The 23902-nt window shown below is 57.0% G+C and overlaps 1 protein-coding gene across 1 annotated transcript; it reads left to right on the top strand.

Annotated features, from left to right (window-relative positions):
- The first annotated feature begins 1695 nt into the window (after nucleotides 1-1695).
- On the top strand, nucleotides 1696-21975 carry LIMK1 (LIM domain kinase 1). The gene is made up of 15 exons (XM_029948078.1): nucleotides 1696-1783; nucleotides 4694-4832; nucleotides 5126-5235; nucleotides 6282-6488; nucleotides 11670-11775; nucleotides 11890-12056; nucleotides 13070-13253; nucleotides 14005-14091; nucleotides 14389-14520; nucleotides 15429-15488; nucleotides 15754-15819; nucleotides 18546-18702; nucleotides 20158-20213; nucleotides 20401-20558; nucleotides 20657-21975. The coding sequence occupies exons 1-15, from the start codon at nucleotides 1743-1745 to the stop codon at nucleotides 20817-20819; spliced, it is 1833 nt and encodes a 610-aa protein (XP_029803938.1). The 5' UTR covers nucleotides 1696-1742; the 3' UTR covers nucleotides 20820-21975.
- Nucleotides 21976-23902: the final 1927 nt, after the last annotated feature.

The raw sequence follows: 23902 nt of genomic DNA, 5'->3' as shown, positions 1-23902 counted from the left end.
TGTAAATGTATTTTCTCCTCACGATTCTCTTCATCGAGTGTTCTCTAGCTTGCTTTACTGTAAGACTACATAAAAAGGTGTGTTAATTGAGTGCTTAGATCTTGGGTAAGGTTTCCAGTCAACAGAAGGCTATGTGTACTCAAGATCTGGGGGGTAGGGGAAGTCGAAATTTACCTGGGGAGTTTTGCCTGGGCGGGGGTCGGTGCCCCTGACTCTTGCATCGTTCAAGGGGCAACTGTATTTCCTTAAACTTTCACCATAACGCTAGAAGGTTACTTGCATAGTTTACACACGAGCAACAGCCCCAGCTGGGGCTGGAGCCTGCGTTGGCCTCACTCCAGGTCACTGCAGAGTTGGAGAAGTGAGGGGCGCAGGCGCGGGGACTGGGCAGTCCTAGCAGGGGCAGCATCTAAAGCAGTCTGGGGTTTCACCCCAGCAGCAGACCATCCAGGGTGGCAGTGTCCTGCCTAGCGCCGGTGAGGTGGTCTGAGGCCACTTGGTCGCAGAAGGGATTCAGGATTGGGCTGAGAGAAACCGGGAAGAACTTTGGGGTCCCCTGTGCTGGGGGTGGGGAGGGAGGTGGAATTTGGGGAGACATGCTGGAGGGCCGGGAATGCAGCCATGGAAGCCACAGTGGGGAAACAGGGGGGCGGGATCTATCAACCTAGCTTTGGACAGTTCCTTCCCATTCATAACCAAGAGAGGGGTAAGGCCCCAGGTCAGGGCCATAGGGGCAAGGCATGTGCCTCTGTCCCAGCGGTGATGGGGGCACAGAGAAGGCTTCCACCAGAGCTCCTGGCCCAGCAGTGTGCTCCACCCAGCTGCCCCCAAATCTGAGCAAGGCCAGGATTGTCCTTACCCCTGTGACAGTGAGGAATCACTCAGAGGACTCGCTGCCTGCCTGAGCCCCATGGCTACCCAGCAGCCAGCCTCTGGTCTCCAGGTGTCTTGTCCCCAGGAGCCTCTCAGTCCGTGATGTGGGCTGGCGGCAGCCACTGGTCCCTCTGGCTTGTGGTGAGAGGGTCATGAAGGCACACAGCATGCCTCTGGCATTAGCACTGGGGTCCCTGTCACCCCAGGACCTGCTCCTCCCTCAGCTCCAGTTGTCCCATCTCCCGGAGGGTTATGGCCAGGCCAAGTAGTCCAGCTTCTTCTTTGGTCCAGCTACTGCCATAGTGAGGTCCCTTCCCAGAAGCCAGTGGCACTTGAGTCCCGCCCCCCCCCCTTCCCGGCAGCTCTGGAAGCTGTGGGGGCTGCCCTGGGCAAATGGGTGAGCATACCGCTGGCACAGGGCTCAGAGCTTGGGCCAGGATGCGGTCTCCCCCTCTTCGGGGGACCTTTCAGGCAAGGGGGACAGACTGTCCATGGAAGTCAACCTCCGTTCCCTTGGGAGCAGCGCCAGAAGGAGCAGCTGCGTTTGAGCTTATCCCTGTTCCCAGAGAGTCCCAAGCTTCCGGTACCTTTGTCCAAGCAGAGGCCAAGGGGCATGCGGGGTGCTTCCTAAGGGGTGCCCGGTGAGGGACACTCGAGCAGCCAGTCCGCAGCGCCCAGGCAGAAGGCCCCTCAACAGCTTCCTGTTGTGGGCCCAGACTGAGTCCCCGCTCACCCACGTTGCTGCATCCTCCCCCTGCTGTGTGGCCGAGCTAGCCCCACCCTCTGCAGCCTCCAATCCTGAGGGCCTGGGGTGAGATGGGGAAACCCGGCCGCAGCCGCTGCCCCTGCCCCTGCCCCTGCTGCAAAGGATGCTGGCCCTGAGAAGAAGCCGCTTCCTCAGAGGAGCCAAGTGAGTGCAGAGCCCCTTTCCGCCTGTCCCAGACCTTAGACAGGGCCCCAGCCCTGAGGGCTGGCACCGGAGGCCACTGTGGGGCGGACCTACCTGGGACCCGGCTGTGGGGCAGGAGAACCCAGAACCGAAACCCCTTGGTCACTGTCTGGCCGCCTGCTGGGGGAAGCAGGCTGCTGCCGAGACTTCTGGTCCTCTGATCCAGTCTCCCCGAGAAGCTGGTCCTCCAGCTGCTCTTTCTTCCCGAACTGATGTCCAGGGGTGTGGCCCTGGGAGGGGTGTACCTGTCCCTGCAGAGCTTGCCTCCCAGCGCAGCCCTCTGAGTCCTCCCCAGGGTCCTCCTCTCCCACCGGAGCCTGGCTCTGTGATTGTCTGCTCTCGGGGAAGTGTGCCCTGGACTGGGGCAAAGACCGCCTTCCAGGAGCTCCTCTCTCTGGCCCTGGGCCATCTCTGTACATCCTCAGTACCTGGTACTCCTCTCTTGACATCCTCGCTGGGGGCAGCAGCAGGTGCAGGGCACCCCTAAGAGCCAGGCCTGCCCCCCTTCCTCCTCTGGCTCAAGGCCCAGTGGGGGCCTGAGGGTGAAGGGATGGACAGGGGCCAAGGGCCCCTGTGTGCCTTCTACCTGCAAAGGTACGCCAAGGCCCTGAGTGTCAGTACCAAGCCACTGGGTGAGCCTGGGCTAGATCCCCTCTCTGAGGTGGTGGTCCCTGTCCCCCCTCTGAGACAGAGGCCCAGCCTGGGTGCCCTGGAGCAGTTCTGAGGATGCTGGGATCAATGTTGTGGAGTGAAGGGGTAGGAGTTTGCAGGCTGGAGAAGACCATTCTCTCCCCCAGAGGAAGACAGCTGCTCCTGTGCCCCACCCACCCAGAGGGAGGCCAGGCCCTGATCCTACAGCCTGGCAGCCCAGAATGAGGGGGAGACTTCTGTGGTGACACTGCTGTGACGCCGAGACTGTCTGGTTGGTGGAAGGGCAAAGTGAATCACTCACTGATTGCTCCAGGGCGCGTGGGAGGTGGGGGAGCCTCCCCAAGGTCACGGTGCTTGCTAGCGCCAGCCAGCTTCTTTGCTCTGCTGTTAGCACCCCACTCCTTCCAGCTAGGTCAGAGCTCCCTGGGGGAGTGCACTAGGGATCCCCTAGCCTGGGCAGCCGCCCTCCTGGCCCAGTGCTTTATGGCTTCACCTCACAGTGAGACCCTAAGGACGCCAGGGGCTGGGGGAGTGCGGGGCAGGAAGGGCTGAGGATGACGTCATGGCTCCCGGCCAGCGTTGCTTCCGCTGCCTGGTCTCACATCCCAGAGCAGTCTCCAGAGCCCCTCCCTCCCCCAGACTCTCCTCTCTTAGGAGGAGCTCACCAGACCCCCCCCTTCCTGGATGCACTCTGTGTGCTTCTGAACCTGGGCATTATTGTGCCTTCTCCTCCCCAACCCTCAGCCTCTGGCTCTGGTCCCCCGCCCCTCCCCTCAGGCTCCCAGACAATGGGGAACTGGCTGGATCCTCTTAAAGGGACAGTGTCCCACCAGCACTCTTGGCTGTGGGCCTTCCCTCCTCTTCATCGCCAGTTCCCTAAAGAGCTCCCGTGAGTGTCCCCTGTGAGATATACACGTGCTGGCTGCAGAGGCTTAGGGCTTCCTGGCTGCCTGGGAGACTGGGCAGTCCCACTCAGACCCCAGTCTTTCCCCTCTCTCCTCCATTGTTTCCCTGCTGTGCGTGAGCTCTGAGTCTCATCCCCTGCCCCTGCATGACCTTGCCACATGACCCACAGTGCTCAGACAGCAGCAGAGCCAGGCAGATTCTCTGCTCCTTGCGTGCTCTGGCCAGGATGTACCTGTGCACCTAGGACCCTGAGTCAGGCCCTTCAGAATACGGTGTGGCTCCTGCCCCTGCCGGCTCACTCGTCACCCTGTATCTCCTCACCCTGACAGCCTCACTGCTGGTCCCCCTCCAGCTTACTCCTGGGTAGAGGGAAGCCAGGCGTGCAGGTCTAGCCCCTGGCCTGTGGGATAAGCATGCATCCTTTCTCTCCATCTGCCCCAGCCAGGCCTCCCCTGTGGCCCCTTCCAATGGGACAGCGGGATCCTGACCTTGAGGACTGCACATTTGGGCGGTCTCTGCAATAGTGCGCAGGTGTGGGCACTGGGGCTCCGGCTGAGCTGGGGTTAGGGCTGTGCTGACCCCCCCTCATGTGACTGCAGCATCCGATGGCTAAGAAACAGGGAGACCCTCTGTCTTCACTGATCCTGGCTGGTTCTGCTGAGCTAAAGGCCTGCCTCATGTGGTCGTGTAACGGGGACTCGCCTTGTGGGGTCTGTGGTGCCCATCATGTGGCCCAGGGCAGTTTAGAGCCTCCAGACCTCATCTTGCCTCATGGTGGCCTGTGCGGATTGAGTACATTTCGCCAAGATGGTGGGAAGGTGCCAGCATCTGGTAGGTCTCCACAGCTCCAGCAGGTCACTGCCATCTGCATCAGCTGGCATTCGTTCAGCCTGCCCCCCTCCCTCCCCAGGTTTCATTATCCTCTCCGCCAGACTGGTAAGCAAGAGCAAGTCATTTGCTTTCTCTGGGCCATCTTCCTTGCATGACAAGGGACAGGGGCTCAAATGTGAAGAGCATCTCTCAACCCGGGGCTAACAGCTCAGCCAGATGCTCCGGGTGCAGAAGTATATGGGCGGTTGTGCAGGCTGTGCACTGCACAGAGGCTTCTGACTGAGAGGCCAGGGGCAGCTGAAGTCGTCCCTGGCTCCACTGCTAAGCCCTCTGCCCCACCGCAGGCTTTTCCTGCCCAAGGTTGGGGGGCAGGGAGTGGACACCCTTTCCTGATTCTCACAGAGGCATCTTACAGACCATGGCGAGGCCCAGCTGTGGGGAATGGGGTGGGCCAGACTGAGCCCCTGTGCCTTTTCCTGGCAGGTGTTGTGAATGCAGTGCCTCCCTCTCGCACCAGTACTATGAGAAGGATGGGCAGCTCTTCTGCAAGAGGGACTACTGGGCCCGCTATGGGGAGTCCTGCCACGGGTGCTCGGAGCACATCACCAAGGGGCTGGTCATGGTAAGCACCCCTCCCCCACTCACCACACCGGCGGGGGGGTGTGTGTGTTGTGTCTGTGTGTGTCTCCTCACCCGTTTCCCTCTCAGTCTTTTTGCCGGCTCTGACTCTGACTCCCCCCGGCCTCCTGAGCCCATCGGTTTGCATACATGTCTGCAGAACCAGCACTCTATAGCTGGCCAGCCGGACCCCCAAAGCTTGTCTGGGGGCTGTTCTTCTGAGAGGAGGCCAGGGGAGGGGGCCGTGGGTGCCAAAGGGGCATCTGACTTGAGCCATCCCCACCACCCCCCTGCCAGGTGGCCGGGGAGCTGAAATACCACCCCGAGTGTTTCATCTGCCTCACATGCGGGACCTTCATTGGTGACGGGGACACCTACACGCTGGTGGAGCACTCCAAGCTGTACTGGTGAGTGCGCGGCCCCCGCCAAGCCCTGGGTGCCCACCCCGGGACAGGCCTTCCGGCCCCATGCAGAACAGTTGTTAATAGCACCAATGGGGTAGAAGTCCATGGGGACACCGCAGGCGCCCTACTGAGAACACAGCAGACATCCTCTCTTGCTGACATTTCCACTGAGATGCGGTTCTGGCACTGATCCCACAAGGTCAGGCCCGGCCCCCACCTAGACCACCCTCACTTCAGATGCCAGCCTCAAGTTCAGGGCCTCCCACAACCCCTGAGGTTTCATAATTCACTACATAACTCCAAGAACTCAGGAAGGCTGTATACTTAGGATTGCAGGAGGTTTTATTAAAGGGTAGAAATCGCTTTGTATAAGGACCAGCCAGCTAAAGAGATGGGAAGAGCAGCGTCTGCGAGCACAGAGCTTCTGTGCATTACCCTCCACGGAATCAGGACATGTGGAACCCCCCACCTGCCCTGGCCTCACCAGACTTTATAGTGGGGCTCCCTTGTATGGGCACCCATTGATTGAATCATTGGGCGCATGATTGAACTGATTCTCCAGACACCCCTCCCCCGCCTCCTCCACAGTCAGGCTGGGTCCCAGGCCCACTCTCTGATGACATGGTGGTCTTTCTGGTGACAAGCCCCCATCCTGAGTCATCTGTTAATACAAGCTCAGGTGTGGTCTCAGGGACACTTGTATTCCAAGGATTTGGAGCCAGGACCAAGAGCAGACAAATTCTTTCTGTGCAGTGCTGATAAAGCTGGATTCCCAGGCAGCACGGCTTAATCCCAGATGGACTTTTAATGACTTCCTCCTGAACTGGATTTATCCACAGGCCCTTTCCTGGCCAGCTGACAGCATGGCAGGGGCAGACCAGCCCAGAATGACCGAGCCCAGCTCCCGCCCCGCTCCCATCAGGCAGCCTCGACCCCTCCTGCCATGGGGAGCCATAAAGGGAGGCAGGGAGGAGAGAAGATGCTGGCAACTGTCCTTAACAGTCTTTTCTTCCCCCTCTTCGGGTCCCGACCACCTGCGGCCCTCGCAGCGGGCACTGCTACTACCAGACTGTGGTGACCCCCGTCATCGAGCAGATCCTGCCGGACTCCCCCGGCTCCCGCCTGCCCCACACAGTCACCCTAGTGTCCATCCCGGCCTCAGCTCATGGCAAACGCGGCCTCTCGGTCTCCATCGACCCCCCGCACGGCCCACCGGGCTGCAGCACCGAGCACTCCCACACCGTCCGCGTGCAGGGGTGAGTGGGCTGGCCGAGGCCACAGCCGGGCTGGCTGAGGCCATGGGTGCTCTTGGCGGGTGGCTGAGTCTAGGGCACTCCGAGAGCATGTGAGCATCTGGGCACAAGCAGAGCCCAGTTCTGAGGATTGGGCGTACCGCATCCCCAGCCCACTCCTTCCTTTGAAAACCATGGCAGATCCCACATAAAACAGTTAAAACTTCTCCTTCGGTTCATGTCAACCCAACAAGAAATAGGAGTGAGCAGCGTGGGGCCAAGGGAAACAGGGAGAACCAGTGGAGACAGCCGTGCCTCGAGGCCAAATGGAAATTGAGTGAACTTGAGCTTAGGTTTTTAAGTCCTTTTGTGGCTGGGCCTCTCACAGCCCTGCCCTGTAGAGGAAGCCAGTGGAATTCGAGAACTCCTCTTCCGTTAGGCGGGGATCCCAAAGGGCTCTCTGGATGAGGATGAATGCGAAACAGACCACACCTTCCATCAGCCCCTCATTCCCTGAATTGTAAGCTAAACTGATCTGAGCCTGAACGGAAGGGAATCTCCCCTGAGAATTCATAAACAGGTTTGCCAAGCAAAACCCTATGCCGGGGTGGCTCAAAAAAAAAAAACAACCCCAAGTCACAACTGTAAAAATTTAAAGTACTTCCTGACCAGCAGTGCTCCCTGGTAGAACCAGATGCAGATCTTTTCACTGAGCATACTGAGCTAAGCGTCCCAAGGAAACAATTCAGTCAAAAATCAGCGAGCGCATAAGAAGCCAGGCACCGTGAGAGCCAGCAGACACAACAGGAGATAGAACCAGACCCACTAGACCTCCAGGTACTGGAATGATCAGAAACCATATAAGATAATTCTGTTTAATATGTTTTAATCATAAGAGACATTTGGGGGAAAATGAGTAAAGAGCAGATAAATTTGGGAGCGCCTGGGTGGCTCAGTCGGGTGAGGTCAGATTTCGGCTCCGGTCATGATCTCACGGTTCATGAGCCCGAGTCGGGCTCTGGGTTGACAGCTCAGAGCCTGGAGCCTGCTTCAGATTCTGTGTCTACCTCTCTCTGTGCCCCCTCCCCTGCTCGCTTGCTTGCTCTCTTTCTCAAAAATAAATAAGCATTAAAAAAGAGAGCAGATAAATTTGGAAAAAAGAACCAAATAGAACCCCAAGAAATGAAATAACGAGATTATTAAAAAGGAAACCTCAAGGCAAGGGTGTAACAGTGGAGGAGGGCTTAAGCTACTTGAAGGGAGAAGCAGAGACCCAAAAGGATGAAAACTGTGACAGGGGAGTTAGGTCACATCAAGGACGGAGTCAGGATCTGAGCATCCATTGGGCAGCACAAGGAGAAGAGCAAGATGGCGGGAGGGAGGCAGCATTTGAAGATCCGATGGCTAAGAACATTCCAGAACTGACAGCAGACACCAATATACAAACTCAAGCCCAGTAAATCCCAAATAACAAAATAAAAGAAATCCACCCTTGAATCACCCACCCCGCGTAGTGAAACTACCACCCAAGGCAAAAGAAAAGTCCTTAAAAGCGGCCACAGAAAATAGACAAATTACCTTCAAAAAGGGGCAGCTGATTTCTCAACAGAAACTACAGAAGCTAGAAATCAGCAAAATGATATATTCAATGCACTGAGCAAAAAGTAACCATCAACCAAAGATGTTATCCTTGATGAAAATTCCCTTCCAGAAAGGGGGAAAAATAAAAACATGTTAAGGTGTGGGGCACCCACTTGACTTAGTTGGTTGAGCATCTACCTATTGATTTCGGCTCAGGTCACAATCTCACAATTCATGGGTTCAAGCCCCACATCGGGCTCTGCGCTGACAAGCCTGCTTAGAATTCTCTCTCTGCCCCATCCCCACTCACATGCACACTCACTCACTCTCCAATAAGTACAAACTTAACAAAACAAAACACATTAAGTTGGACAAAACTGAGCTTTGATAGGTCATCCATAAAGAAAATTCTAAAGGATGTAGAAGAGGTCTGAAATGCAAGAAGGAATGCAGATTAAAGAGCCAGCACAGTGTGATGCTCCGCTTTGGGCTTTGGGGTTCTTTGTCTGAACAGTGAGGAAGTTGGACACCTTGGGGCCACCTGAGATCTCTCCTGGGCCTTGACTGACTCCTTGAGAAGTGGTTTTATGATTTTTTTTTCTTACGTTTATTTATTTTGAGAGAAAGTAAGCAGGGGAGGGCAGAGAGGGCTGGGGCAGAGGGTCTGAAGAGGGCTTCACGCTAACAGCAAAGAGCCCAATGCGGGGCTTGAACTCATGAACCACAAGATCCTAACCAGAGCCAAAGCTGGATGCTCAACCAAGTCACCCAGGTGTCCCTACATTTTTTTTTAATCTTTATTTATTTTTGAGAGAGACTGCAAGCAGGGGAGGGGCAGAGAGAGGGATGGGGGACAGAGGATCTGAAGAAGGCTCTGTGATGACAGCACAGAGCCTAACGCGGGGCTTGAACTCACTGACGCGAGATCATGACCTGAGCCAAAGTCAGCCGTTCACCCGACTGAGCCACCCAGGCTCCAGAGAAGTAGTTTTAAATAACCCCCTGTGTGGGCGTGGGAGCCAAGTGTCAGCTCCCATTGGATTCAGCCAACACGTCTCACAGAGCTGTCGGGTCCCAGCACCAGGGCTGGGCACTGATCAAAAGGGAAGGTGGTACTGGCCTTGACCCTACTTCTGCTCCCCCACCTTGAGCGTCAGCCAGGCCAGCAGCTGCCTCTTTTACACCAGTGGGCAGACAGACTGGGGAGACGTGGGAAAGGCCCAGACCAGCTGGGCCCTCAAAACCAGGCAGACTTTTAGAAATGGAAACCCAAGGGCACCGCCTCTCTGCACCCCTCACGGGATGGATGAGCTCCTTGCCAGCCAGCATCTGCTTTCCTGACAATGTTGGCAGAGACCATGACCCTCCGAGAAGCCGCCCACCTCCCCAAAGCCGCTCACCAGACTTGTTTTAACCAAGTCAGTGGACTGCTGTTCTTTTTGTTTATAATAGCATTTTCAGGAAAGCTTAATTTACTGTGCCCCGGCCCCTGCCACCCTAGCAGGAGACTGAGGGGAAGGCAAGAGGCTGAGGAATATACTTTTTTTTTTTAATGTTCAGCTATTTTTAAGTGGGGGAGGGACAGAGAGAGAGGGAGACACAGAATCCGAAGCAGGCTCCAAGCTCCAAGCTGTTAGCACAGAGCCTGAGGCGGGGCTCGAACCCACGAACCATGAGATCGCGACCCAAGCCAAAGTCAGACGCTCAACCAACTGAGCCCCTGAGGCATCCCCAAGGAATATACTTTTAAGACTCTACCCACAAGAGGCCTATTTGAATGAAATATATTCAGTGTTTTTCAATTTTTTATCTTCAAATTTATAAATTTACAGCAAATTTACCAACATAAGTACATTGAATACCTACACGTCCTTCTGTGTTCACCGATTTTAATGTGGTTTTTTGCCACATTTAGAGTATATTTGTCTCTACCCATGTATGTGTTTGTATGATTTATGTATACTTATAAATACACATATGTTCATATTGCTATTATTTACTAAATAGCCTGAGAGTGGGTTGCAGGCATTAGTGACCCTTCCTCCTCACCAAATACTTTACACGTTCTCCTAAACACAAGGTCCTTCTCTTACCTAACTACCAGTTGTGCACGATGACGTCAGCACGATAACGAGGTTTAGGAAATTTAACACTGATGTGATGCTTCCACCTAATACGTAGTCCACGTTCAAATTCTGCCGGGTTTCTCAGTGCCTTCCTTTATAGCAGTTTCCCTCAGCCCAGGATCCAGTCACAGTGCAGTGAACCCTCAGTCTGTTCGAATCTGTGATAGTTCCTCGGCTTTTTCTTGTCCTTCATGACCTTGACATTTATGAAGAGTACCCCTCCATTCGAGTTGGGCTGCTGCGTCCCCTCTGTCAGATTTAGGTTATGCATTTTGACCTGCTAAGTGCATTAGTGATGCTGGGTCCTTCTTGGGACTTCCTGCCGGACCCACATGGCCAATAAGGCATGCCCTTTATCAGAGACGTCACCTTTGATGACTTGGTTAAAGTCCAGCCCACTGTCTGCTATTCAGGATTTTTTGTCCCTTTGTAACACAATCAGTAAGTCATTTGCAAGATTTGATTCTGCAAATATCCTGTCCCCACCAGCCTTTCCCCAAATGGTTTTAGCATCCACAGACGATTCTTATCGGCATGTGGCAGCTACACCACATGACTCTGTTCTTCCTTTTGTGTTTATTACCTGGCTTTCCAACATAGGAGAACTTCTCCCCTGTGTGAGAATATATTCTTGATAATGAAGAATTTTTATGAACCTTTTTCTTAAAGTCCCCAGTCTCCTTACCATTCTGCCTCCTACCCCTTCCCAGGACAGAGACAAAGTAAACATTCCTTAAAAAGCCTTCATGAAGACAAACTGAAAACAAGGTAACCAAGGAGTTAAAAGAAGCAAAGAGAGGGGCGCCTGGGTGGCTCCGTCACTTAAGCATCCGACTTTGTCTCAGGTCATGATCTCGTGGTTTGTGGGTTCAAGCTCCGCGTTGGGCTCTATGCTGACCGCTCAGAGCCTGGAGCCTGCTTCGGATTCTGTGTCTCCCTTTCTCTCTGCCGCTCCCCCACTCACACTCTATCTCTCTCAAAAATAAATACACGTTTAAAAAAAAGCAAATAAATTTGGCAAAACGGCCATTCTGTGAGCTAGGTTATGGGTGTTATCCTGTCTCCACCCTGCTGCTGATTCTGGAGAGGTGGAAGCCTTGGCCTCACCTTGCAGGGCAGGTTTGGGAATCGGGAATCCAGGGGACCCAGACCCCCTTAGGACTCCTCTCATGAGGTGACGCATGCATACCAGGCAGCTGGAAGGATCTGTCTGTCCTCCATGGCAGAGACAGCACCCTCTCAAATGGGATGCGCTTTTCTCCAGTTTGGATGTGCTTTTCTCCAGTTTTACACCCGCAGCAGACATCAGTAATTGATTACAGAATTCTTTCCCACCAAACCAGAACTCCAGATCCTACACCGTTGCCATCTATCAATCATGCAACATAGAATTAATCTGCCTCCTCAGCTCAATCTGATCTCCTTGGGCTTGGTTTCCCATCCGAGCTCCAGGGGACAGGCAGGCAGGGGCTGGCTGATCACTGCTCTATGCCCACAGAGTGGACCCCGGCTGCATGAGCCCAGATGTGAAGAATTCCATCCATGTCGGAGACCGCATCCTGGAAATCAATGGCACGCCCATCCGCAATGTGCCCCTGGATGAGGTATGGTTCCGGAGTCTGATGAGCAGAACAGGGGGGTGCAGTCATGCCTGACTCCTGCCCCCGCCCTACCCACACCACCTCTGACTCACCTGTCCGCACACCTGCTCTCCTCAGATTGATCTTCTGATCCAGGAAACTAGCCGCCTGCTGCAGCTGACTCTCGAGCATGACCCCCACGACACAGTGGGCCATGGGCTGGGGCCAGAGCCCAGCCCCCTGGCCTCCCCTACCCTCACTCCCGGCGGGGAGGTGGGCAGCTCCTCCCGGCAGAAGCCTGTCCTGTAAGTCAGCGCCGTGCCTTGTTGGATCTAGGTACTTTCATGGATGCTGGGCCTTGGGGATGGGACCCGGTTCCTGCTCTCTGGTGGCTCCCAGTCGTCTGATGGGGGCTTCAGCCCTGCAATAAAGCGGGCCCACAAGGGATGCAGAGGGCTGAGAAAGAGGAAGGTTCATGAGAGGTAGGACAGCAGGTGTGCAGCTCCCCTAGCCGGGGGTTCCACGGCACTTTCTGGGGGAGGTCCAGCAGGTAGCTCAGCATGGCGGGAGCATCGAGTATGGCCAGGGAGCCGTGGGCCCACTAAAGGGTCGCGGAGCAAAGTGACGTGTTTCATAGAGACTGCTCCGGGCCCCTGTGCCAGAGACAGCTTATGGCCATTGCAGGGGCCCAGGTAGGAGATGCCAAGGGCCCCACACCCTCTCGAAGGGAGGGGAGACACAAGGAAGAAATCCACAGGCAGCCTGGTCCTCACTCCACTGACCTTGGGGCCCGCTCAGGGCTCCTGGCAAAGATTTGGCGGGGGGCTGTCATCTGGGGTGACAACGTGTAAGAGAGAGCGGTGTTGACAGTGCGTGTGTTCTCCTCGCGTGCGTTTGTCTAGCGCTCAGCCACCCTGTGGGGCCACCCATGGGCAGGGTTAAGGGCATCCTGGTCAGGTTGTCTGCCTCTGCGCCCCAAGGCCCGGCACTCAGGTGCCGGGAGAGAAAGCCTCTGCCCCAGGCTCACCAGGCAGAGAAGGCCAAGGACAAGTAGTCCTGCTTCGGGCACCTGCAGAGCAGCAGGCCCAGGACAGAGGCCTAGTCTAGTCTGGTCTGGGTGCTGGATGGGGACCAGTCTTCTGACCGCCCGGGAGATCTGCCCTCTGCCGCCCTCTGCCACCCTCTCCCGGACTGGGGTGGGGGTGCTGGCAGTATGGGGACTGGTGTGGAGGGGAGCATGGCAGGCGGGAGGAAAGGGGCAGGACTGAGGCCCGGTGCCCACCTGCGCCAGTGACACCGAGCCCCATGTGTCACGCAGGAGGAGCTACAGCATCGACAGGTCCCCGGGCGCTGGCTCGCTGGGCTCCCCAGCCTCTCAGCGCAAGGACCTGGGTCGCTCCGAATCCCTCCGAGTGGTCTGCCGGCCACACCGCATCTTCCGGCCGTCAGACCTCATCCACGGGGAGGTGCTGGGCAAGGGCTGCTTCGGCCAGGCCATCAAGGTACAGGGCAGGACCGAGGTGGGATGGAAGGCAGGCCTGGGCAGACCCATCAGTCCTGCCTCCAGGAATCCACATTGGCTCCTTGGCCAGCACTCTCCTCCACCTGGACCTCCCTGAGCCAGTTAGGGAGGGGATCTACTGCAGAGAGACCCAGAACTTTATGTGGAAGATGTGGTTGGGAGGTGGGGGCAGGGCAACCCCGGGCCAAACCAGAAGGCGCCCTCCCCGGGGCTCTGTGCTGAGCCTGAAACCAACCCCTCACGGCCCCTACGCTGTTCACCCCTTCACACACTCCCCCAGTAGAGACACACGCCCCTCCCTGGCTCTGAGGTCACCTACCTGTCACCAGGCTAGAAGGTTCAGGATCATACAAAAGCTGCCATCGAGGTCCTGGCCCTGGTCCCCTTCCCAGAAGGAGGGGTCCCTGGTAGAGTTGCCATCTGACCTCTAGGAAGTGGCCCAGAAGAGCAGAGGACAGAGAGCCTCTGAGTCAGGCTGCCCTGGACCCGAGCCCCAGCCACCCCTCCCGTCCTGCTGGGTGACCTTGGCCACTGTCAGGAAACCTCCTGAGCTTCCTTACCCTCATCTAGAAGGGAATTGATAAGTCCCACCCCTCAGGGGCTAGGGGCACCGCACAGGATGTCTGTGAAGAGCTTGAGGCCATCTGTCCATCTCCCTCGCAGTTCTGGGGGTGGGGCTGGGGCCCCCTGCAAGACAGGCGGAGTCTCCATGCCTCTGTGTCCCCACACAGGTGACGCACCGGGAGACGGGCGAGGTGATGGTGATGAAGGAGCTGATCCGGTTTGATGAAGAGACCCAGAGAACATTCCTCAAGGAGGTCAGTGAACGGAACTGCCCCCCTCCCCTTCACCAGACTTCTAGGACATGCCCACGATCCCACCCCTTCTCCACTGAGAGGGGTGGTCTGGGCGTCCAGGCCAATGTGACATTCAGCCCACACATTGGAAGAAGAGAAGGTATCCCGACAGGAGGGAGAGAGGGACCTGAGTCATCACGGAGGGTGCCATGGGCCACATAGGCACAGGCTACTGCACCGGCTGTGGTCTCTGGTGGGGCTGCGGGGGGAGAGAGACTGGGGCAGAGCCCCAGGCCCAGCCTGCCTGCACCCCACCAGGTGAAGGTCATGCGATGCCTGGAGCACCCCAATGTGCTCAAGTTCATCGGCGTGCTCTATAAGGACAAGAGACTCAACTTCATCACTGAGTACATCAAGGGGGGCACCCTCCGCAGCATCATCAAGAGCATGGTGAGTGCACAGGCGGACCCTGCACCTGCCACCCCGGCCCACAGGCCCCGCAGTTGCCGCCCCAGCCCCACGGGCCCTGCACCAGCTGCCCCCGCCCTGCAGCCAGCCCCTCAGACCCCTCACCTGCCACCCCAGCCCTGCAGCCAGCCCTGGGGGCCTCGCACCTGCCGCCCTGGCCCCGCAAACAGCCCTTTGGATCCCAGGTGGGCAGCTGCTCCCTGGGCCTCCTCAGTTCTCTGGTGGGGTTGGCCTCTGGCCTCCCAGGCCCTCCAGACCCTGATTCTGAATCAGACAGGGAGTGAGGTCCAGACTGGGTGACAGATTGGCTGAGGGGCCACACAGGCTGTTTCCGGGTGGCTGCCCTGGGAATCCACTGCCTGGGCCCTGCCGCGCCCCAGCCTTGGGCTTCCTCACTGCTCTCTGGGTCTCTATTATGCTCTCATGTCCTCACCCCGCCACACACAACTTGAGCTCTGTAGGGAGCTGAGGTGCAAGGACCAGGCATTTCCCAGATGATTTGAGCCCAAAGCCCTACTCCCGGCGCCCTGCAGGCGATCTCACGAGGCCCATCTTTCTCTGCCCATAAGGGAAAGTAGCTTCAGATTCCCTAAAAACCCAAAAGCATGGGATTGTGTCGAACATAGAGTTTTTTTCCCTCTGAAGATCTGGCTCAGGCATTACAGAGGAGTGTCCACCACTTTGTGTTTGAAATCACGTCCTGGAAAAATGATGTTTTTGAGTTACCCCACACCCCTTAGAAGCAGACAAAGGTGGGTGCCAAAGAAAGTGGGGGAGTCATCGGACTCTCCCCAAGACACTTGCTGCCTTGGCTTTTCTCTCACCCAACCGTCCTGCCACTGTGGCCCTGCTGGTCCACACTGGCCCTTCTCTCCCCACCCCTCCGGCAGGACAGCCAGTACCCGTGGAGTCAGAGGGTGAGCTTTGCCAAGGATATCGCTTCCGGGATGGTGAGTAGGCTCGGGGGTGTGGGCTGGGTGATCTGACCCCACCTATGAGAAGATTCTGTCCTGCTGGCCTAAAACCTTAGGACGCATGAGGGATAAACTATCAGGAAGCACTAAGAAAGAGCAGGGGGAGGGGATGAGGGTGGGGAAAGCATCCCTGACTGCCTGGACAGGGCAGGATGGGAGGTAGAAGCCTCTGGGGGGGCCGGGCGGGGCCCAGGGTCCCTCCATACAGCTGCCTCCTGACCTCCGTGCCCCCTGCCCCCAGGCCTACCTCCACTCCATGAACATTATCCACCGAGACCTCAACTCCCACAACTGCCTGGTCCGAGAGGTGAGCAGCCGGGCCGGGAGGGAGGGAGGGAGGGAGACTGCAGGAGCCCCGCCTGCACACTCCATGGACAGGGGTCCTGGGCTGCCTGGACCCACTCCTCGTTTGGCCCAGGCTCAAGAAGCACCGGGCCAAGAGGCAGGCGGCCCCGGGCGTGCCATTTACTTGGCTTGTGGCCCCGGTGCCCAGCCATCGATATCCCAAGTCCTCAGGAGACTCTGATAAATCGACGAGAGAGTGACTTGTAAGCCATAACGGGTGGTGAGTGTGGTGTTGACAGGACAGCAGAGAGGCCGGGCCCACACCTCACAGCACCAACAGCTGCGGGCCTGGAGGAGGGCCTGCGCACGTGGGCTGGGGGGTCAAGGCAGACTTTGCAAGAGGCTCTGGGGGGACACACTTAAGTAGGGGAGAGGAGTGAGGGCGCCTGGGTCGCTCACTCAGTTAAGAGTCCAACCCTTCATTTCAGCTCAGGTCGTGATCTCACAGTCCATGAGTTCTAGCCCCTTGTTGGGCTCTGACCTGACAGTGCAGATTCTGTCTCTCCCTCTCTCTGCCCATTGCTGGCTCACATGCTCTGTCTCTCCCTCTCAAAATAAGTAAATAAACTAAAAAAAAAAAAAAGGTAGGGTGGAGGTAGTCTGAGGGGGGGGGATGGAGGGGAACCAGGGGCTGTCACGGCGGCTCACCATGCCTAACCCGGAGGCAGTGTGCTCGTTTCCTGCGGCCGCCATAACAGAACAGAGTTCCCCAGACTGGATGGCCTGGAACGACAGAAGTGTATTCGCAGAGTTTAGGAAGCAAAAAGTTCAAAATCAAAGTGTTGACAAGCCTGGCTCTTTTGAGAGGCTGTGAGGGAGACCCTGTCCTGTACTTTTCTCCCAGCTTCTAGAAGCTGCTGGTACTCCTTGGCCTTTAGCCACATCACTTCAGTCTCTGCCTGAGTCTTTGCACAGCTTTCTCCCCTCTGTGTGTCTTGTGTGTGTGTCTTCTTCTTCTTCTTTTTTTTTTTTTTAATGTTTATTTTTGAGAGAGAGAAACAGAGAGTGAGCAGGGGAGGGGCAGAGAGAGAGGGAGAGACAGGATCCAAAGCTAGCTTAAGGCTCTGAGATGTCAGCACAGAGCCCAACACGGGGCTCGAACTCACAAGGTGAGATCATGACCTGAGCCGAAGTCAGACACCCAACTGACTGAGCCACCCAGGCGCCCCTGTCTCCTTCTTACAAAGGCACCAGACACTGCATCTGGTAGAACCTCATCTTAACAAGTAGCATCTGCAAAAATCCTATCTCCAAATAAAGTCACTTTGAGATTCTAAGTGGAAATGAATTTGGGGAAGGAAACTGCTCATCCCCCTACAGGGCAGGTTGAGATCCAGTTCTGGAGGAATAAGTTTCCAGGCAGGTGTTTGCTGACTGAATTCAGTATAAGAAGTGTTTGGGGGGCTGTGGGGTAAGCACATGCAAAGGCCCAGTGGTATGGCATTTAGGAAGCAATGAGGTAGTTGCTATAGAGTCGGGGAGGCAGTGGTCTAAGCCCTCTGGGAATTTCCAGGAGGCTCTGGGGGCCTCTGGGCCCCCAAAAGCTGTGGGCAGTGAACACATAAGAGGGGTGGGCAAGACTAGCTCCATCCGCCTCCCAGGGTGCCTGGTCAGGCTGCCCCTGCTGGTGAGGGATGGTACTGCAGGGCTGAGCCAGGGTGCCGTGCAGGGCGAGGAGGGGAGGGCTGGCCTGTCACAGCTTTGACCCCACAGCAGGGGCCACCCTTTGAGAATCTGATAAGAGTTGTGAGATCCCCATCCCCAGAAGCCATCTGCGCACACACCAGAACTTTCGCTTACCATGTGGGGCCTTGGAGAATCCAGTGGTCACCCGTGCTGGTTTCCTAGAGCTGTTTCCCATAGCAGGGGCTGGGGGCTGCTTTACCATCGGACCCTGGGGGACTTGTGCAGGCTCTGAGAGGGATGAGACAGGAATCTGCACTTGAACAATCCTGGTGGACCCTGCGCATGCTCAGCCCCTCCCCGTCCACTGCGTTTGTAGAGTTTTCCAAAGGTCCTTCCCTATAGACTGAGCCTGATCCTAACCCCCACCTGGCTGGGTCCCCGGCACCTTGGCCTGTCACTCACAGCCTCTGTGTCTGTGCACAATGGCCCGTCCTGGGGCTGGCACATACAGTCCAGGCTGCCAGGACCCTGGACACCAAGCCTCAGCAGTCTGGCTCCGGGCCCTGTGGGGGACCTCCCCAGCCCCCTGGCTTGGCACTGGTGCCCCAGGGGACCCTGCCTGTCCCTTGCTGGGTAGACACAGCGGTCAACAGCTGTACCCTGCAGGGTTCCAGGCCTAGAGGGGCTCCCACAAACCTAAAACAATAAAGCCGACCCACTGGATGGCCTTGGACAACTATCGTAACCCCTCTGGGCCTGACTAGCCTCAGGTGTCATGTGGAGATTACAATAACATGCACCTCCGCAGACCGTTGGAGAATGAAGGGACGCAGCTGTCACATGCCAAGCACAGGACCTGGGTCTTGAATTAGAATGACTCCCTCCCTCGCACAGCAAGGCAGCACTGGTGCCCTGATGGAGCACACAGAGCACTGCTCACGGGCCCCGGGGGTCAGAGGCGTGTCCTCTGGGCTGTCTGTAGATCAGTCCGGACTAGGGGTGGGGTGGGCAGGTGGTGCCAGGAGCCTGTCTCAGGGCGGCCCTGCTTCTTGGTCACCCCAGAACAAGAACGTGGTGGTGGCTGACTTTGGGCTGGCACGCCTCATGGTGGAAGAGAAGACGCAGCCGGAAGACCTGCGAAGCCTCAAGAAGCCAGACCGCAAGAAGCGATACACGGTGGTGGGCAACCCCTACTGGATGGCGCCCGAGATGATCAACGGTGAGCAGGCCCCGCCTGTCACATCCCTCCCCGGGGCCCCCACTGCCCAGCCCCCCGCTCTCCCCCAAGCTTCCTCTCTGGGTCCCTGTAACTCGTGTCTTGTGCCACTGTCACACACCACCACCCACCCGGCTTAGAAAACAGATGGTCACATAGTCCTGGACGTGGGAAGTTTGGAGTCCGTGTCGCTGGCCTGAAGTCAGGCGTCAGCCGGAGGTGGGGAGATCCCGTTTCCTCTCCAGCTTCTAAACGCTGCCTCACTCTCTGGCCCGAGGCCTCTTCTTCTGTCGGAGGCCAGGACCCTGGCACCTTCTCGGACATCTGTATCCATTGTCTCATGAGGACCTTTTGTGGTTGTCTGGCAGGTACTCTCCCCACATCCAGATCCTTAACTCAGTCACCCCGGCAGGTCCCGCACAAGGTGGCATCTTCACAGGGCCCAGGGATCGGGTGGTGGACGGCCTGGCCCACCCAGGTCCTCTCTCCCACTCTGTTGCTTTTTTTATCAGGCCTGTCACACGGTGACCCACGTATGCCCACCCCGCGCACAGGCAGGTGACGTTCAGGCAGTCAGGGGCAGGCAGAGCGGGGGGCGTCTGGGTGCCAGCACCGACCAGAGTTCACGTGGCCCCACATCCCACCCGATAACTTAGCCTGCAGAAGGGGGCTACCCCCCTTTTTTAAGGGGTGCTCTGGGGAGCAGCCAAGGTTTGTAAACTCATCAGCATCTGATACACGAGAGCGGCTTTACCGGCTGCTTTTTACATTGTGCGGGAGATGTATTATTCCCCCATCTCCCAGCTGAGGAAACTGAGGCTCAGGGTCTATATCAGCTCCTGGGGCTGCTGTTCACAAATCACCACAAACTGGGTAGTTTAAAACAACGGACATTTGTTCTCTGGAAGTCTGAAGTCCAGGAGAGCCCTGCCCCCTCCCCGGGATTTTAGGGGAGCACCTACTCCTCACTGCTTCTGGCTTCTGGCGGCTGCCTCGGCACTCCCGGGCTCACGGCCATGGCCGCCTCTCCCTGTCTTCTCCTCCTCCTCAGTCTTTCGTAGGACATTTGCAACGGCGCCTGGAGCCCACCTGGATGATCCAGGATTATCTCCTCCTGAGATCCTTTTAACGATCATATTCGTTCACAAAGACCTTTTTTCCAGTGAAGTCACGGTCACACGTTCCAGGGGTTCTACTTGGGTAGTTTGTGGGGCCACCATGTGGTCCGTGACTTGCCCAGAGTCACCCAGCTGGTCATGGGCCCAGCTGGGCCTGGAACCCCCTGGGCAGGGCTCTCATCCTCACCCCCGCCCCCGCAAAGGTTTGCTCAGACCTGGCGGGGGCGGGAACGCAGAGCCTAAGCGCTGGTCTCAAAGTGGCCGCTCACCCCTTTCTCCGGTCCCAACCTGCCGGCCTGCAACACAGCCTCACCTGCTGACGGCCCCTCTCTCCATCCAGGCCGCAGCTATGATGAGAAGGTGGACGTGTTTTCCTTTGGAATCGTCCTGTGCGAGGTATGTCCAGGGGTGGGTGGCACTTGGCATCAGGGTTGGGGGCTCCTGGGAACCTGCATCCCCGGGGACGGCGGAGGGGAGGGGGCGGGAGGGGGCGGTGGTCAGGCTGGCACCAGGCCAAATGTCACCTGCCCTCAAGCCCCAGCCCTGGCCCCGCCCCAGTAACTGCCGGGCCTGTGTTGGACAGATCATCGGGCGGGTGAACGCTGACCCTGACTACTTGCCCCGCACCATGGACTTTGGCCTCAACGTGCGAGGCTTCCTGGACCGCTACTGCCCCCCAAACTGCCCGCCGAGCTTCTTCCCCATTACCGTGCGCTGCTGTGATCTGGACCCTGAGAAGAGGTAAGCAGGGTGGGGGGCTGGACCCGGAGCACCGCTTAGGGGTGGGCAGCCGGCCCCGACAGCGCGGAACCCACTGTCCCACCCACCTGTCACCCCAGACCCTCCTTCGTGAAGCTGGAGCAGTGGCTGGAGACCCTCCGCATGCACTTGGCCGGCCACCTGCCGTTGGGCCCGCAGCTGGAGCAGCTGGACCGGGGCTTCTGGGAGACCTACCGGCGGGGCGAGAGTGGACTGCCTGCTCACCCCGAAGTCCCCGACTGAGCCCGCCTGCCTGCCCAGCTGCCCCCAGCCCACACCACACTCCTCTGCGGGTAGCAGCCGGGGGTGGAGCCCTCGGCGGGGCAGCAAGCATCCAGACTCCTCCCCGGCGCCAGGCCCTGACTTGCCTTCTCCTACCCTGTGGGCTGTGGCCCCTTTGCCCCGTCTCTGCCCCCACCTCCCACCCCCGGCCCCAGCGCTGGCCTGGCTGCACACACACCATCACCTCACCCTGCCTTACCTCTGTGTTGGTGGGGCCGCCCCCTGTCGCTCCTCCTTGCATGAGCTGGAGGGCCCATCCCGCACCCCACTGCCCCGGCCACCCTGTGCACACCCTGCCTGTCCGCAGCCGCTCCGAGGCTGGGCTGGCAGATGGCCTCACATCAGGCCCAGTAACTGCTGGGGACGTGGGAGGGTGCGGATGGAGGGAGAGGCAGAGCTCCTGGGGTCCATCACCTCTGGGGTGGGGCGGTCTCAGTAGCAGTAGGTATCGATAATTACCCAAACCCCAAGACAGAGGTCTGCTTCTGCGGGGTGCAGGTCCCCGGGGGGCTAAGCAGCAGGCCTCTCTTGCTCTGGATCTTTTCATTTCTTTATTGAAGCCACTTTAGTGAGAAGCAGGTACCAGGCCTCAGGGTGAAGGGCGGGCCCGCTGAGGGAGAGGGGAGTCGGGTCCCTGGGTCGGAGCTGCCGGGAGGAGCTACAGAGGGACGCTGGGCAGAGCGGACGAGGCAGGTACCCACCAGCGGCCCGAACCCTGCTGTTCATCCCCATGCCCCTCTGGGCCCCTCCCCGGGCTCTCTGCCCTCCCCGTGGCCCTCGTCCTCTGGGTTCTTCCTGTGTAATCTATTTTTTAAGAAGAGTTTGTATTATTTTTCATACGGCTGCAGCAGCCGCTGCCGGGGGCTTGGGGTTTTATTTTTCTGGCGGGCGGGGGTGGGGGGGCCATTTTGTCACTTTGCCTCAGTTGAGCATCTAGGAAGTATTAAAACTGTGAAGCCTTCTCAGTGCACTTTGAAACTGGAAAACAATCCGAACAGGCCCACGGGACCGCGAGTCCGGGAGGTGGGACACGTCCCCACCATCCAGGAATCGTGATGTCTAAGGAACAAAACCCAGACTCAGAACAATAAAATAAATTCCATACTCCCCACCCGGATTCCACGTTGCCATGTGTGTTTGGGACCCCGAGGAAACAGGATGAGAACAGACCTTCGTGACTAGGAGTCTGATAGGAAGGCAGGATGGGGACGGGCAGGAAGGACAGGGCCAGGTGGGGACAGGCAGGAGGGACAGGCACAGGGCAGCAGTGGAGGCCTGTCCAGATGAGATACTATGGAACATACTGCTTTCATTTAATGTTTTCTTCTTTCTAAAACAAGGGATCCAATCAGGAAAACCACACTAGCCCTTTCAAATGGAGGGCATTTAATCCAGGGAATTGTTTCGCTTTTTGTTTTTGTTTTATTATTTATTTTTGAGAGAGAGCATGCACACAGGCTGGGGAGGAGCAGAGACAGAATCCCAAGCAGGGGCTCAATCTCACGAATCGTGAGATCATGACCTGAGCTGAAATCAAGAGTCAGACACTTAACCAGCTGAGCCACGCAGGTGCCCCCATCCAGGGAATTGTTTAGACAGTGGTCAAAAGACAGTGGAAGGGTAAAAAGTAGATCCTATGATAACCCAGAAGTGGTGAGCTTTGGAAGGCAGCTGCCAGCTCCTGGCAGGGGCACTTAGGGCAAGAGGGGGTTACTTTAGTGACCAGGTGTTGGCATGTCAAATCACCACTTAAACTCAGTGACTGGGAAGAACAGTGCTCACTCATAGCTCACGATTTCTCTGTATTGAGAAAAATTTGGGAGCAGCTTGGGTCAGTGGTTTTGGTCTGGGGTCTCTCCTGGGATTGTGGTCACATGTTGTCTGGGGCTGCAGTCCGTGGAGGGTGTGACCAGGGCTGGAAGGTCCACTTCCAGGGACCCTTGTACATATGGGGCTCACTCAGGGAGCTGCAAGTTGAGGCTGGCTGCTGGCCAGAGGCCTCAGCCCCTCTCAGGGCCCCTCTGCAGAGCTCCTTGGGGTCACTGTGGCATCCTCTAGAGTGAGCCTCCCAAGAGAGCAGAGCAAACGCCCTACTGCCTTCTATGACCTAATCTCAGAAGTCATAGCATTACTTCTACCATGTTCCATGGGTCACACAAGCCAACCCTAAATCAGTGTGAGAGGGGACTACCAAGGCCACAAACAACCTGTACCAGAAGGGATCATTAGGGGTCCTCTTGGAAGGGGGCTAGGACGTTGGAGGGAGGAGCCCTAGGGACCAGTGTTTGGATTTTTTGATGTGTGTTGGGACAAGGAATTGGATTCTAAGCAGTCGATGCTGGAACTTCTAAGAAGAGGTTGCAAAAATTATCAGCGCTGGAGCTAAAACCTGCTGCTGCTGACAAGGGCTGGAGAGCACAAGCAAGGCCCTTCCCTTGTTTCACTTCCCGGTCTCCCTCAGCTCACCCTTTTTAGCAGGCCCACTTTCACAGGAAACCCACTGGCAAGGAAGCCTGGGAAATGTGTTTTTGGTGATCCAGCAACAGTATCACAGGACAGAAAATGGAGTGGACTTGGGGCCGAGATACAGAAGCCAACACAGTTCACCCCTTTGGCTACTCATCACCCATACACACCTTCCTGCCGCGCTAGATCTCCATACGAGCCTAGCAATCTTGTGCTTCAGATGCGTCATTCTCTTCTGAAAGGTGAGGGACAAAAACATGCTAGAGTCACAATATCCACCAAGCTGGGTTAATTCCAGGCAGGATTTCACTCGAGTTTTCCGTAACATAAAGACTTAAATAGTGAAGTTCACCATCAAGATCAATGTTAAGGAGCACCTGGGTGGCTCAGTCGGTTAAGCATCTGGCTTCAGCTCAGGTCACTATCTCCTTCTCTCTCTGACCCTCCCCTGCTCATGCTGTGTCTCTCTGTCTCTCAAAAATAAAAACAAAAAATAATTTTTAATAAAAAAGATCAATATGTTGACATCAAATAAGGGAAAAGGTGGGGGAAGGAAAAGTTAGTTGATGGACACACAG

This window comes from Suricata suricatta, chromosome 8 (genome assembly GCF_006229205.1).
Source record: "Suricata suricatta isolate VVHF042 chromosome 8, meerkat_22Aug2017_6uvM2_HiC, whole genome shotgun sequence".
Classification (NCBI taxonomy): domain Eukaryota; kingdom Metazoa; phylum Chordata; class Mammalia; order Carnivora; family Herpestidae; genus Suricata; species Suricata suricatta.
Note: the sequence above shows the minus strand (reverse complement) of the source record. Positions and strands in the feature narration are given on the sequence as shown.